Below are 16,807 nucleotides of genomic sequence, written 5' to 3'. Positions count from 1 at the left end.
ACTATTTAATGATATTAGAAGTTTTCAACATTAAGTGGGGGGAAAAAAAAAACCCATCGCTTTGCAGAATTGTAATTTATCATGTACTCTCCAGCAGGATTTCTATGTCTTCATCTGAGTCTTTGCTAAAAATGTGATGAGATAAAGCTAGGACCAGGTGGGGAGTTCACTGGAGTCAGTCTCCTTCTACTGGATCAAGGCTGAGCTTCTTAAGGCTTGATGGTTCAGCTGTCAGGATTCCACTGGCTGGCCCCTCAGATCAGTGGTTCTTAAATGTCCCCTGGATAAGACTACACGAGAACCAGAAGAAGCCTCTGACCACCACATTCCAACTCAGGGTGTGTCAGATGGCACCCTGAGATCTTCGTTTTGAAAGCTGCTGCAGATATACAGTCAGGAACCAACACTTCTCTCTCACAGTCCCAGAGTTTGACATGTATAGTTAATGTCTTCAGAAGTAATCATCTAAATGAGAATATTTTTTTAATTAAAATAAAACTCTTTTTGGGCTAAGGTTATAGCTCGGCGTTAGGTTACTTGCTTGGCACATGCACCACCCTTCAAATCCCAGTACTACAAAACCAAACCCACTATCATCACCACAAAGGTCCTCTTTTCACCAATATTAGTCGTGATACTTGGCCACTTGTATTTGATAATACAGTGAGTGGACAAGCCACTGACCATCTGGCTGTGCTGAATACTGTCACGAATGTCACACACTAACCTGTCCCACAGCCCTCCCACCCTACTTCAAGCCCTAGTTTCGCTTTGTTCTCAATCACCAGTTGCCTTTTCTCTACAGCCTGCCCTGTTCAAACCACTGATAACTGTTGAGGTCATGCTCTTTAAGCAAGCCAGTGCAATGCCTCTGACCTGTAGCTCCTCCCCTCCAGTGTCCTGTGGCTGAGGATTTTCTATATTTGATCCTGCCCACACATTCCTCAACCCTTCACCGGCTTCCACTATCACCACTTTCTGACACAGCTTTCGCCATGGTCACTCTGGCTCCAGATGGCTGATTCACCTATAAGCTCTGACTTGATCCCTACCACCCCTGAAATACCTGGTTCTTTGTGCCCTCTCCTCTTGGCTTCTGGAAGGTTATGCCTATTTTGCCTGTTCAGCATCCCCCTTCCCTTTTCTGATAACACACCCAGAGGCATCACTTTCCCTATGCTTCAGCCTTATAGGTTAGGGGCTGGCAACCTCATTCTGTGTGCTTTGTCCGATGTCTCTCTGGGCATAGGTATATAACCATTTAAATCCATGGAACTCAAGTCAGAGACTTGTTGAAAATGCTGTAGTTCACCATTTCTACCTCTTTCCCCTACTGAACACTATATATACATATAAATGTGTGTATGTTTATGTGAGGGGAGGCAAGGAAGAAGAGAGGGAGGGGGGAAAGGGAGAGAGGGGAGAGGGAGAGGGAAAGAGAAGGAAAGAGGGGAAGGAGAGAGAGGGTCCTATTAGCCCAGATTGGCCTCAAACTTGCTATGGCAGAAAATAATGACCTGGAAGGTCTGCTCCTGCTGCCTCTATCTCCCAAGCGCTGGGATTACAGACAGGTGTGTGCCATTACACCTGCTTTATGTGGTACTAGGGATGAGACCCAGGGCCTTTGCATGCTAGAAAAGTACTCTATCTGTTCATCTATTGATCACAGCCCCTAAATAGTATATTTGAAACAGCATTTCTAAAGTTTTAATACATAATAATGTTAAGCACTAATTTTTCTTTTATGTATGAGTGTTTTATCTTTATGAATTTGAGTATATCATATGCATGCAGTGCCTGTGGAGGCCAGAAAAGCATGTCAGATCTCTTGGAACTGAGCTACAGATTGTAAACCACCCTATAAATACAGGGAACCAAACCGGCTCCTCTACAATAGCAACTATTATTAACCACCGAGCCGTCTCTCTCTAGCCCTTACTAAGCATTTACTTATGACAATGTTAATCAAACACTTACTTTATCAACTTGAGTACTATGGATGATGAATATTATTGACTGAGAAGATGTACAGGGAGAAACAAAACCATGGGATTCCACGGTAGCTATCTGTACTCGCTACCTCACATTTACTCTTTAGTTCTCTTGGGTTTTTCGTTCTTTTGTTCCTTTAGTTCATTTCTACTTGGTTTTCTTTTTGGAATACACTTTTTGTTTTTAATTAGCACACACAGATGCACAAATTACTTGACAGGCACTAATTACAGGATTATGGGAATGAAAATTATAGGCTGTTTCATATTGGAAGAATGTTTTTATTGGTTTGTTTTTATTTTTCAATTCTTGTGATTAAACCTAAGACCCTGTGCATACTAGGCAAGCACTTCACTGCTAAGCTACAACGCAACCCCAACTGGAATACAATTCATATACTAGAAAATTTACTCGTCTAAAATGTAGATCCGTGTGTGGTTTACTCTCAGAGTTCTATAATCAGTACCATTACCCAATTTCAGAGCACTCTCATCACTCCAAAAAGAATCTGCATACTTGTGAACAATCTCCCTTCATTGCTTGTGCACACGAGAACCCAGCTGTCCCAGCACCACCTGCTGAGGAACCTAGTCTTTTTCCATTGAACTGTTACTCGTATCTTATCAAGTATCAGTTGACCATACATATGAAGGTCTATTTTGGGGTTCCCAGGTCCATTGATCTGTCTGTCCTTTGCTGGTGCATGCTGCTTCGTTTTCAGTAGTTACATGATAAATTCTAAATCTAAACTGTTCTTTTTCAGAGCTGTCTTTGTAATCCTAAAAATTATAGATATAGCCTGTTAATTACTGCCTCAAACAAACACTAAAAAAAAAAAAAAAAAAACAAAGATTTTAATGGGAATTATTTTGAATCTGACAACCAATTCAGGTTAGGCGTGGTGGCATATTCCTATAGCCCCAGAACTCCAGAGGCAGAGTAGGAGGCCATCCTGGGCTATACAGTAGGTCCAGGCCACAAAGTAACATATATTGAGACAGAAAGCAGTTCAGGAGCACTGCCTTCCTAATATGGCCTCCAATCCACAGGTACTGGGTGGCTTTTCCATTTAGTTCCTCCTTAATTTCTTTCAGTGATGCCTCTAATTTTCCAGGCAGAAGTCTTGCATTTCTTTTTGTTGGGCTTATTCCAAGGTGTCAATACTTCATCCTTTTTGGATGCTATCACAAACAGGTTAGTTTGCTTAATGTCACTTTGAGGCTGTTCATTTCATGTTTATACAAATACAATAGAATTCTGTCTTTTGACAAGATATTTTAAATATAAAAGACCATGTGGTCTGCCAACAGTTTTACACTTGCAATCTGGACACAGCTTGTGTCTTTTCCTGCTTTATTGCTCTGCTCTCTGCCCCTTTAAAGCCTGTCTCATTTCTTTGTTTCAGTTCTGGGTGTTGAATCTAGGACTTCACACAAGCTAGGTAAGAACCACCACCGAGCTATCCCCTGCCCAGTCTACATAGTTTCTGAAGTCACTTTTTTTTCTCATTAGAATAAATTTTCTTGAGGAAACATGCCAAAGTACAGGAGCAAGAGAGGAAGTAGAACTCATAAGAGCAAAATTACCATCTGCAGTTTGGGTAGATCTCTGGGGCGCCTCCCGTGCTTTACAGTGGAATGATTTTGCTTTATAGCAGCTGGGCCTGGTGATCTTTTTTCCCTAGAACCTCTGAAATCAATTTCTAAATAAATTTCTTTTTAATTGTGTGTGTGTGTGTGTTCGCACATGTAAATGCAGGTGCCCATGAAGTCCAGAAGAGGGCATTGGATTCCCTGGGGCTGGTGTGAGCCACCTGACATGTGTATTGGGAACCAAACTCCAAAGTCTTCTGGATGTTTGGGTCTTTTGGAAGAACAGGAAGTGCTCTTAACTGTGGAACTAACCCATGAAACTTTTTTCTTTCCAAGTTTTAGACATAAGCCCAACACCTGCCCTTTCTTAGTTATGAAAATCAAAGATGATATGGTCACTTTTACTAGTGCCAATCCCTTCTCCTTCTCTGGACAATTTTTCATTGCCAGCCAGAAATAGACTATTTAATACTTCTTACTATATATCCTGTCTTCTGAGAAATAAAATAACCAGACAATAGAGCTGTCAGCCGTTTAACCATTACCCTAAAGAGACTTTGACAAATATCTCTACCACATCTGAAGCTTTCTCCGGCCTTTCACTGTTAAGATCTATAGGCGATTCTACCAATCTGTTCTTTCCATTTAACTTCAACCTCACTCATTATTTACCCTCTTCCTGGCACTTGCCCCCCCACCCCACCCCTTGGTGAGCATCTGTACAGGGGTGAGCAGATTTTCTCACTACCCCAGGCTCTTCAGGCATTCCACCTGGAGAACTTTCCATCAAAACACTTAGCTGCCTCACTTTTGTGACTGTCCTGGCCCAGAACATATAATGTGACTTCTATTTTCTCCAAAACAAGAGAGAAGAATAAAGTTTGTAGGAGTAAGACACATAATCAAAAATTATGCTGAATGGCTTACAATAAAGAGGAATGTCTCCCTCCATGATGCCGTGGCTCCTGTGTTAGTCAAATGGAAAAGAATAAGTGACTTCACAGACAAGCCCCTTCCCCAAGTTTCTGTGAACACTTAGTACTCCCAGCTAGAAGCAAAGCACCCAGGTCCCTAGCCAGGACCTAACTAAAGCAAGGTCCAAGAAGGCCAGCTCTCATGGACATCTCCTTTGTTTACCTCTCTAAGTGCCAAGTCTCCAGGACAGGTGCCCTCTGTTTGCTGTTTTCCTCCTGGAAACCAATCACTTCCCCCTACTCCTCTCTAAAACCAATTTCAGATGCCACAAGTGCAGCTTCATCCAGCTTCCTGTCCATAGTATCTTCTTCTAACCCCAAGGTCCACTTTGGGCCCTTTGTGGAATAGCAAAGCCACTGGCCCAAGCTCCCAGCTAAGGTGATTCCTCCCTGGGTTGCAGCTCCTACTGAGTTCGAGCTCTAAAAAGGGCTTAAGAAGTATAGCCATAAGCCGAGCGTGGTGGTGCACGCCTTTAATCCCAGCACTCGGGAGGCAGAGGCAGGCGGATTTCTGAGTTCGAGGCCGGTCTGGTCTACAAAGTGAGTTCCAGGACAGCCAGGGCTACACAGAGAAACCCTGTCTCGAAAAACCAAAAAAAAAAAAAAAAAAAAAAAAGAAGTATAGCCATGAGTCCCATGAGTCCTATCTCAGAACATGCCTTTTAGCACTCTCCCACAAAGCTTCTAAAAACTAAAGCACAGAAGGGTAAGACTATAACAAAATCATATGAGGCGGGAAAAGAGGATTGTTCCACCTTCCTGAGAATTGCATTGTACTCTCCTACCTGAGGCTTGTTTAAGAGTCAGGCTACGGACAGAGGAATGCACTGTCTTCAGGCTAGGACGGTACAGGATCAGAAAGGCTCCCTAATTATGCATAGGTACCGTGAGGCCCATGGCACATACAGGAGGAAATGGTGGGACTGCTGTTTATCTGCCACCAGTACATTTTAACATGTTATACTTTTTTTGCTCTAAGCTTAAAAGTTCTCTCTTACGGCCGGGCGTGGTGGCTCACGCCTTTAATCCCAGCACTCGGGGGGCAGAGGCAGGCGGATTTCTGAGTTCAAGGCCAGCCTGGTCTACAGAGTGAGTTCCAGGACAGCCAGGGCTACACAGAGAAACCCTGTCTCGGAAAAAAAAAAAAAAAAAAAGTTCTCTCTTCACTCCTGTAATATTATCCTGATAATTCACAACTGCTACTACCAAGACCTTAATGTACCATCTGCTTGCCATTTATTTTGTTTTTGTTTCCTAGGTTTTGTTGATGTTCTTATTGCTGTTGTTTTGAAGACAGGGTCTTTTGTTGTCTAGTCAGGGTTATCCTAGATTGCGTTATGTAGCCCAGGCTGGCCTAGAAGGCAAAATAACCATGATCCAGCTTCCCCAGGCCTTGGATTACAGGCAAGCATCATCTCAACTAGCCCTTTGCATCTGTCAAGGAGTCAGTTACTGTAATATTTCTAGGTTCATTTCTGAGTTAACATATTCAACACTGTTTTCAGCTAATTTAAAAGCATTAAATGAAATAATTTCAACATTATTTTCCCCCTCTCTTCGTTCACATTTCAAACTACAGTGAATTTCCTTTGTTGAGTTCATTCACAGTGTATCTACAGGCCTGGATTTAACGTATTTCTTGTAGTAACAACTTTTCTATTTTTTTGGAACTCTTTAGGTCACAGGAGGGGAAGAAAAGGAGGTCATACCTAAAAGAAATGGCATGTCCCCAAGACAGATGCAGTTTTCTGAACACCTGTTGAACATCAAATGATGAAGAGTGTTCTAATTCCAAAACTCAGGATCCAGATCTTAAATGTTCAGTCACTTTGCTTCATCTGATTGAACTTAGATTCTTCCCAAAGATAGGGAAATAGACGCCTCGTGTAAAAAGCAGTCCATTTCATTGTAAATTATTTCTCATCGAGTCACTTTAGAGGAAGCTGTGTGGTTGGAACTGCAGGGCAAGCCGGTTATTGCTTCCAGAGACAGAGTGACCGTGACAAATATTTTCAGTTTGTCAAGGGTGAAGAAATGGAAACTAGCAAACAGTAACCTGACACTCCCCTTCAGTCCACAGGCTGGTGAGGCAGCTACACTGTAGGCTAACTTCCTATAGACCATAAAGCTGGACGATAGCAGCCCAGCCGCTGTGGCGGAACGTGGCACCTAAGGGCATGGCAATACTCCCACTGTGGCATTCACTCATTCATTCGTTCGTTCGTTCATTCATTCTCACTGTGCTGGAAGGTTACCTCTCCACCTAGGAGCCGCATTCCTTCATTATCACTTTCAGCACTAGGTTGCACTAATGATGAGCCTTGCCTTCTCTCCCTTTCCTGCACTCCCAGACCAGGGTGACAGGCTCAAGGAAGGCCTTGGCAACAGCAAGGAAGGGACTCGCAGCGCGCTGGGGGCCGGTCTCACGGGAGGGAGCCTTGCGCCACGGAACCGGTTGGGACCCGGGGAGGCGACGGGCAACCAAGCTCGGAGTGTAACCTGAGGGCAGGCCGTGCCCTAGCGGAGGGGTAGCGAGCCGACGAGGCAAGTTACCTGATGAACGTGGTCTTGCCCGTGCTGTACTGGCCCACCAGCAGGATCATGGGCTTGTTTTCGAAGTCGGCGTCCTCCAGCGCTGGCGAGTGGAACTCGTGGAAACGGTACGCCTCCTCCAGCGGCAGCACCTTGCGCTGGTACAGAGAGCGCAGGCCGCCCGTCACCGTCTGCACCGCGTCCATGCCGCCCGAGCGCTCGCGCCCGCCAGCCTGCCGCCCCATCCAGCTGAACATGTTGCCGCCCCACAACTTGCCGCCACCGCCGCCGCGCTTCAGTCAGAACCCCAGAACCCGCGTCGCTCGCTCTCCGCGCCCAGGGGTAGCTCTCGCCGCCGCCCGCTCCTGGGCCCGCCCCCCGCCGCAACGACCAATCATCAGCCGCTGCGTCACGGGCGTGCGCTCATTATTCAGCAGCGATCTCAGGTCCTTCCTCATTGGGCGTTTGCCAGCGACTGGGTGGAGGCTCTAGCCAATGGAAAGGCGAGTCTTGAATTATTGATGACGGCATCGGTCTAGAGGGCTGGGCATGGAGAGGGTGTAGTCCAGGCGGGGTGACACAGGCGCGTCTACCCCGGTACATCCTTCTGGCCAGGTGGCGTTGGCTTCCGGGCAAGTCTGAGCTGGCAAGAATGAACCACCGGAGGCCGTCCTCCTGGAACTCGACTCATCCCAAGTCTCTGGACGTGGATACTGGGGACAGAAAACTCAGAAAGTTGACAGACAAGTTCCTTTTCCCAGGGCAGGTTATTGCCCTGTTTACTACTGTCGAAGATACTCAGGCTCACCGATATAATTGGCAAAAATTGAACGAGATCTCGAAAATGAACTTCAATCTATTTGCGTAGACACTTCTCCTGCCTCCATTCAATTCTGGATCAATTAAAGGCCTCTTTCTGCTAGACACTGATAGAAATAATTGGCCATCACCTGTGAATCCTAAGCGAGAAATAGTGTTAGCGCATTTTCAGTGTGGGCCAATGAGACCAGCTGCATAGGAATAACCCAAGAGACTTGTTAAAATGCAGGTCTCTAGTTCTTGCTACAGACCGACCAAATAAAATGTTGAGAGATGCAGCTCAACAAATGCCTGCAGATGATTCTTGTCTGCATAAAGTTTGGAGAAAGATTGTGTGGGAATGACTTCTTGAACTTGGTGGAAATGCAGAGCTGATTCAGCAAGTAGTTGTAAAATTGCATTTTAAAGATCGTTCAGGTGTTGCCAGTGCAGCAAGGGTGGTTTTGTTGTTGTTGGGGGGGGGGGTTGGTTTGGGTTGGGTTTTTTATTTGTTTATTTATTATTTTATTTTATTTTGATTTTTCAAGACTGGGTTTCTCTGTGTAGCCATGGCTGTCCTGGAACTCATCTGTAGACCAGGCTGGCCTCGAACTCAGAAATCGGCCTGCCTCTGCCTCCCAAGTGCTGGGATTAAAGGCATGCCCCACCACTGCTGGGCATCAAGGGTGTTTATGACAGCTTTGTTCATCACTAAAACTTGGAAACAACCAAGATGGCCTTCAGTAGGAGAATCAATAAATTATGTATAACCAGACCAAAAGCTGCTGTCTCTAGGAGGTGAATTTATTAGTGAGGTTTCTAGCTACAAGAACCAGATATATCTACATGCTAGAAACAACAATTGGACATTCAAGTAGAAAAATGGCATGCCTTGGAATAGCACCCAAACAAAGAGATGTTTAGTGTTAAATCTAAATAAAATGTACCCGATCTATATGCTGAGAATCAAAATATATTTCTAAGAGAAATGGAGACCTGAACATACTGCCCATACCCTACCCTGTTCATGGACCAGAAGACTCAACATTAAGAAACAAAATTTCCCCCAATTCATTTAATGCAATCCTCAGCAGGTTTTTTTTTTTTTTAGTCAGACTTAACAAAATGATTCTCAATTTCACATGATGGATGTGAAGTTCCCAGAATAAATACAACAATGTACAATATAGCAAAAATGGAATTCTTATATTACCTAATTTCAAGACTAATAAAGCTATGAAAATCAAGACCTGGTGGTATTAATGCAAAATTATCTAATGAACATAAACTAATGATATTTCAGCAACAGGCAACAAGTTTTTGTAAGTTTATCTTGACTTATGACATCATGTTTTAGTTTGTATGAGTACACTCCATGATGTTTACACAATGCCTAACAATGCATTTCTCAGAACACATCATCATTACGTGTGATGAACGAATATATCGATGGGACAGAGTCCGAAAAGAGGCCTACACACACATGGTCAACTGATTTTTAACATAATAGATAATTTAGTGGATAATTCAAAATGTGTTTGTTTTTCAGTTTGGAGCAGAGTTTCATACAGCCAAGCTGGCCTCAAACTCACTAAACACCTGAGAATGACCCTGAACGCCTCTGCATTCTGCCTCCATCTCCCAAGTGCTGGGATTACAGGCATATGCCACTGAGACTGGCTAAGCAAATCTTTTATAGAATCAGTTTAGAACGTTAGAAACGTCACATGCATGAAGCAGTGGGTTCTATCTGCACTACCAACGACAAAAACACTATCCACATATAGTTCTAGAACAGTAGGATTTCTGTATATACAGAGACATGAATTATGGAGGGTTGTAAACCACTAATGGGTGCTGGGAATTGAACCCAGGTACTCTGCAAGCGTAACCAATGCTCTTAACTAGACCCCCAAATTATGTGCTTTCAATACATACAGTTGACTATATGTCAACCATTCTTTAATGAGTTGCAAAATATTCATATATTTTTGACTCGGGAATTTCATTTTGAAGAAACTATCCTGGAGTTATTTACCCAGAGGAATAATGAATATAAAACTTTATCTGAGAATATGGTTATTGTCATTTAGAATACTGTAAAGCTGCAACTAGCTCTCTCCTCACAAATTTAAACAAACAGCGGTTTCCTATGCAGTACCTGAACATTGTGTTATATAAGAAGAATTTTGGATTTGGATTGTAGCTCAGTGGTGGAGTGTTTGCTGAGCATGTATGAAGCTCTGGACTTCATGACCACCTGGGCTATGAGACTCTGTCTAAAACAATAAAATAACCAGAGTTTTGAAAGATGTCACAGTGATTAAGAGCACTGACTGTCCTCGCAGACAATCCTGGTTTGGTTCCTAGCACTCGGATGGTGGCTCATAACCATTTGTAACTGCAGTTCCTGGGGGATTCTGGCCTCAAAGGGCACTGCATGTATGTGGTTTATAGACATATAGGAAAACACCCATACAGATAAAAAATATATATTTTTTAAGTGGAAAAGATAGATTAGAGAAGCAAATGCACATGCAATTATAGAAGACAGCATGGTAGTTACTCAGGAAAATATGAGTAGAATTACTATAATACATAATTAGTATAATATAACTATACATCCAAAGGGATGTAAAACAGGATCTCAAGGAGGCATTTGCACATCCATGATCACTTCCATGATCACAGCAGCATTATCTACATTTGCCAAGAGGCAAAAGCAACTTGAATGTTCATGTATGCGCATGTGGAGAGCACAGTGTGGTGGTTGTTATTATTTAGCCCGGCCACATGGTGCAGCATAGGTGAATCTTTGGAGATATCCCGTGGTGAAGAAGCCAGCCTCAGAGAGGTGACTGCAGTAGGATGCCACTTTCTTGGAGATTTCTGAAGTAGTCAGGTTCATAGAAACAAGAAGTCAAGTTCAGTGGTGGTTACCAGAGTTTCGGGAAGGAGGAAACAGGGCATTGTTCAGTGGGTATAGAGTTTCCATTCTGCTAGCTGGAAAAGCTACAGAGAGCTGTTGCACAATAATGTGCAGTGCTCACACTTGCTGAGCTGTGTGTATACTTAGAAATGGCTAAGATGAATTTTGTGTTGTATTTTGTTTTGCTTTGTTTTTGAGCCAAGGCCTTTCTTAAAAATTAAATTAGTTTAATTTTATATGTGTGGGTGTTTTTGTATTATGTTTGTGCATCACATGCAAAGAGGCTAGAAAGAGGGTGTCCAACCCCTGCCCCTAGGACTGGAGCTATAGATGAATGTGAGCCACCATTGGTATTGGTGTTGGGAATTGAACCTGGTTCTCCTAACTGCTGAGCCATGTCTTTACCCTTTATAGTGTTTGTTTGTTTGTTTTTAAAACTTTGTTTTTAAGTGGATTTTTGAATTTTTGTTTAAAAAATTTTAAAATACCTAAGGAAAAAAAATAGAATAAACTCCCAAATTGTAATGCTCCCAGAGTGTGGGAAAAGATAACTTTAGTTTTCTCTTTATGGGTTTTAGAATTTTTCAAGCTTTACAGAACAATCACATTTTTGTCTTACAAGCAGGAAAGTAAGGAAGACAAATGAGTTGCCTTTAGGCCTTCAAACAGGAGAGGAAGTCCTGTGGTGCCTCCCTGCCACCCCCACCCCGAAGGCAGGGCTGCCTGGCCTTCCCTCCTGCCTTCTGCTTCCTGCAGCTGCATTCTTGCTCTTGCTAAGTCCCTCACTTAGAGGAGGGGTGACTAGTCCTCTCCCTCACCATCTCACATCCATTTATAAATGATGGTAATCCTTTGGTTTGCTTTATTCCCACTAGACAGTGCCAATTCCACCAAACTTTTCATTTGAAGCTGACTTTTTTTTTTTTTTAAACAAGCTAATCCCATGCAGTTCTACAGCGAGTGTCATTACATGTCCAGAAATTTATACAATTCTGGCAAAAAAAAAAAAAGCCTGATAATAAGATTGACAATTCTCCTTCACTATATGGAAGTTTTAACATAATTCTGGCACTGGAGAGATGCTTTCCTCTCCCTCACCCCTTGACATCTGCAGCAGGCAGGTGAGCTGGCCCCAAGGTCATGAGAATGGGAGAGCTGAAGCACTCTGGAGAGCCCTCCCTGCACCTAGTCTGGGCAGCCCAGTAGAGCTGACCCTGGTGATGTGGGCACAAGTATACAAGAGCCAAGAGCAGGAGAGCTGGCCCTGCCCCCTTGCCTGCTGGGGCACTGGGTGAGCTAGTCAGGGCAGTGTTGGAGCTGGTCCTGGTGGTTTTGGATGCAGGAGAGCTGACAGGCTGACCAACTCAGGTACCACACAGGACAAGATCCAGAACATTGAGTTGGCCCACACTAACATCTACCCCATCTATGAACTGCTGGAGCACATGAAGGGGCTGGTCCTGCAGATCCAAAGCTACAGGATCTCCATGACACAGGGCAACAACAGGAAATCCGAGAGGAGTTCCAGTGAGGATCCAGCATTGATAGTAAAGCAAAAGCCAGAGGCCTCGAACCAGACCTCATTGCAATGAGTCATTACCAGTCATTGCAATGGAGATTTGCAAATAAAGAAGTGTGACAAAAGGGTACACTGCATGACACTGTGACACAAAGTAAAGAAGTGTGACAAAAGGATATACTCCATGACACTGTGACACAAAGCAGCTTCCACCAGAGGGGTTGGGTTGAGGGGGGACATTGTTTAGTTGGTCTTGTTTTTCTTCCTTCTTTCTTCCCTACGTGGGAGAGGTTGCAAGGGTGGATACGAAGGGACAGGGAAATAAGTGGTATTGGAGTTCATGACATGAAATTTACAAAGAAGCAATAAAAAGTTAAGAAAAATCATGCCTTTCATTGTCCTTTATATATGTGGGGTATCATGTGTACACGATCATGTGGGTGCATGTGCACACATATGCATGTGTGCGTACAGGCCAGAAGTTGATGTCAAGTGTTCTCCTCCTCTATTGCTCTCCACCTTGTTTTTTGAGGCAAGGTCTTTCACTGAACCTGGAATCTACTGGTGTAGCTGGGCTGGCTGGCCAGTGCTCCCCCAACACCACACTGAAATTACAACCATATGCTTTTATGTGGACGCTCAGGATCCAATCTCAGGTCCTCACGCTTGCACAGCAGGCTTTTTCATTTATTGAGTCATCTCCAGCCCTCGTCTGACATTTCCCCACAGTGTATTATGAGTTGGATCATGTTCAGTCTCTTACTGCCCTTCCACCTCTCCTCTCCTCTCAACTGAACTCGTTGCTCTACCCAACCAGTCCTTATTCTGTCTTCCTATTTCCTTTTAAATCTAGATTTTGCATAAGTTTGGCTAGGCTCTAAAGTTGTTGTTTTTGTTGTTGTCGTCGTTGTTGTTGTTGTTATTTGAGACAGAGTTTCTCTGTGTAGCTCTACTAGAACTCACTCTATAGCTCTCTTACTCTTGCCTCTTGCCCTCTTGCCCTCTTGCTCCCCCTCTCCCCATTCCCTTCCCCCTCTCTCTTTATGTGGTCATGGTTGGCCTCTACTTCTCTACTCTCTCCCTCTCTCTGCCTTTCTCTGCCTCTACTACCCTTTTAACTCCCCTCCCCATGCCCTGAATAAACTCTATATATTCTATACTAAAAAATTTTATTATATAATAAAAACCAAAACCAAATCAAACAAACAAACCAAAACAAAACAACAAAGACACACACACACACACACACACACACACATACACACACACACAAGAACTCACTCGGGGCTGGAAAGATAGATGGCTCAGCGGTTAAGAGCACTGACTGCTCTTCCAGAGGTCCTGAGTTCAATTCCCAGCAACCACATGATGGCTCACAACCATCTGTAATGGGATCTGACGCCCTCTTCTGGTGTATCTGAAGATAGCCACAGTGTACTCTCTCTGTATATAAAATAAACAAATCTTAAAAACAACAAAAAAACAAAAACAAAAAAACAAAAAAAACCCCACTTCACTCTATAGACCAGGCTGACCTCAACCTCAGAGAGATCCGCACTATTGTCACCTAGCTCTAGCATTCTTCTTTTTTTTTTTTGGGGGGGGGGGGACAGGGTGGGTGGCAGGAGGTTGGAGATAGGGTGTAGCCCTGGCTGTCCTGGAACTCACTCTGTAAACCAGACTGGCCTCAAACTCAGAGATTCGCTTGCCTCTGCCTCCCAAGTGCTGGGATTAAAGGTGTGTGCTTCACCACTACCCAGCTCTAGCATTATTCTTTTTTTTTTTTTTTTTTTTTTTTGGTTTTTTGAGACAGGGTTTCTCTGTGTAGCTCTGGCTGTTCTGGACTCACTTTGTAGACCAGGCTGGCCTCGAACTCAGAAATTCGCCTGCCTCTGCCTCCCGAGTGCTGGGATTAAAGGCTTGTGTCACCACACCCAGCTCTAGCATTATTCTTATGGAAGGGTTTGCCCTTACTCCTTGCTCACCGGTTTGTCTTGGGCTATGCTCAGTGGCCGGCTGTAGACACCCATCATGTGCAGCACCTTACTTGCACTGCAGATTGGCTTAGAGACTTGTGAGAGGGAGCCTGTGAAGGAAGCCTCACTGCTCTCACACGCTCTCTGCTTCCCACCTCACTGAGGTCGCTTCTGATGTAGCTAGTAGGACGCAGATGTCAGGATGTCCAGTAGGTCCCTTAGGGAAGACTTCGTTAGCAAGATGACTCTGACCTTGTACTTGGGCACATTGTTATCTAGATAAAAACTATATTTTTCAATCTCCCTGCAGGCAAGTGTGGTCATGAGACTAAGTTCTGGTCAGAGTTATGTGAGCCCGAGGCTTCCAGGAAGTCTTCCTAACAGGAAGAAAACTTGATTTTTAAATTCTCTGTAAACCAGGGTAGCCTCAAACTCAGGGATCTGCCTGCCTCTGCCTCCTGAGCGCTGTGATTAAAGGTGCACACCACCACTAGCCAGCTCTTGATTTAAAAAAAAAAAAAAATCTTCTTTCTTTCCTGGTCTAGAATAATGGTGTGCTCCTGGAGTTGTGGGACTTACTCTGGACCTCTAGGCCAAGAACTGTACAGGGGACAGCAAAGTAAAAAGCCATCAGAAGCTGGCCCTCACAGACTTTAGAGGGACCTTAGATTGTACCCCTGTGGACTTGATTAGACCCATCATTCTTCAAAGACAAAAATGCAGTTCCTAACTAAAAGCTTGTTGCCAGAAACAGACCATGCTACATCTGGACTGGGAACTTGATGTCTGCTTAGTAGACGAGGACAAAGGTCCTGTTCAAATGTTAAAAGCTAGGTTTTAAAACCTTGATGTATAGGGTTTTGACATGCCTCTTATTTGGAGGTGAGTTCTCTGTCCTCTTGAGTCTGGTCTATCTTGTGAGTGGCATCATCATTTACAAAATAAATAAATGAAAAAACGAGGCCATGAATCTGAAGAAGAGCAAGGAGGGGGCTTAAGGGGAGGGGGGTTGGAGGGAGGAAATGAAAGGGAGAGATGACATCACTGTATTATAATCTCAAAAAAAAAAAACCAAAAAACAAAAAACCCCAACCCGTGTGTGTGATGTATGCACATAGGTGCATGGGAGCCGTGATATGCATGTGGAGTGGAGGTCAGAGGACAACTTTGCAGAGTCAGTTGTCTCTCTTCACTTTTAAATGGGTTCTGGAGATTGAATTCATATGGTCAGGGCTTGTGTGACAAGTGCTTTATCCCCCGAACCATCTCACTGGCCCAAGGAGCCATCTTGAAGTGTGTTCTTCTGCCTTCTTTTTAGACACAGCCATTGTGTTCTCCAGAACTATACAAGATGTTTGTGCCAAGGTCTCACACATAGAGTGGAGAGAGTTCTTCTTGATCTGCCTGATCCTTGATCCAACAGACTCTGACACTAATCACAGGGTGGTTAATTCACGTCCTTATACTCAGAGACATAGATAGCTGGGAAAGGCTGGGTGTGGTGACACATGCCCATAATCACTGTACTCGGGAGCCAGAGGCAGAAGAACTGCTATGGGCTTAAGGGCAACCTGGGCTACATTGTAAATTCTAGGCTAGGCTATAAGATTACAAAGTTAGAGACTGTCTGGAAAACTAGAACAGTTGGAACACCTAGTAATTCTTGCTCTTTAGATAAAAGTTTAGTTCTCTTTCAAAGAAAAGAAGTTTATATGAAGACAGTCTAGACCTGATTTTTGTAACTTCATAAACCAAAAAGTCCCAAGGCCCCTTTATCTTCCTTACTGCCTAGAATAGAGGCAGACTGGGTGGAGCTCAGGTAGTGATGGTTGACAGGAGGGTAATCCTGAGGACGGCAGATAAAGCTGAAAGAGCCCCAGAACTCTGAGAAACAAAGAATTCTAGCTTTGTTTGAGTGGCTTAACTTTAGATCTTTAGGTTATATAGTAAAAACTGTGCTAGCAGATACAGACTTGCAAAGCCTTTGCTTAGAACAAGGGAGAGTTGGCTTAGCTGGCACTAGAATGTTGAGTTGTTGAAGAAGAAGCAACCATTAGATCCTGGGTGTAGCTGAGACTGCTAAGAAGAGAATGGGTATGCAGTGAGGGGAGGGGCAGAGATACAGGACCTCATAGAATATCAACAGTTAGGAGAGGGAGGGAGGAGTTGCTGAGAAGGGACTCCATCTTCCAGAGCAGAAACCAGGAGGGAAGGTATCATTGGCCTCTTTGCTCCTGCCTTTTGCACTTGTGTACAGAGACTGTGAGGATCAGTTTCCATGTAGACCTATTATAAGGTGTGGTGGTGGTCCTTGGAGCTTAGTCACTGGTTGCCCCCCTCTTGTGTCTCAGTACCTGCAGTAGTAACATGTTCCAAATTATTTGCAAGTTGAACTGGTTAGCAAGGAGGCTGTGGGCAGCGAGGGATTCAGAGAGCAGAGACAGCTGACAGTAGTCAGGTACTAGGGCCCAAGAGGGCTGTGGGCACACGGTTCA

At 44.0% G+C, this 16,807-nt stretch overlaps 1 protein-coding gene across 1 annotated transcript in view; it reads right to left on the bottom strand.

The window, feature by feature from the left end:
* The window catches only part of Ehd4 (EH domain containing 4), a 67,629-nt gene extending 60,184 nt beyond the window's left edge, over positions 1-7,445 (bottom strand). The window contains exon 1 of the mRNA XM_021152948.3: positions 7,112-7,445. Within this exon, the coding sequence (XP_021008607.1) occupies positions 7,112-7,347 (236 nt within the window). The 5' untranslated portion in view covers positions 7,348-7,445. The remainder of the gene's footprint in view (positions 1-7,111) is intronic.
* Positions 7,446-16,807: the final 9,362 nt, after the last annotated feature.

The sequence above is a fragment of the Mus caroli genome, unplaced genomic scaffold (genome assembly GCF_978045245.1).
Source record: "Mus caroli unplaced genomic scaffold, Mus_caroli_1 scaffold_2, whole genome shotgun sequence".
Classification (NCBI taxonomy): Eukaryota; Metazoa; Chordata; class Mammalia; order Rodentia; family Muridae; genus Mus; species Mus caroli.
This window is presented reverse-complemented; position numbering and strand designations above follow the sequence as displayed.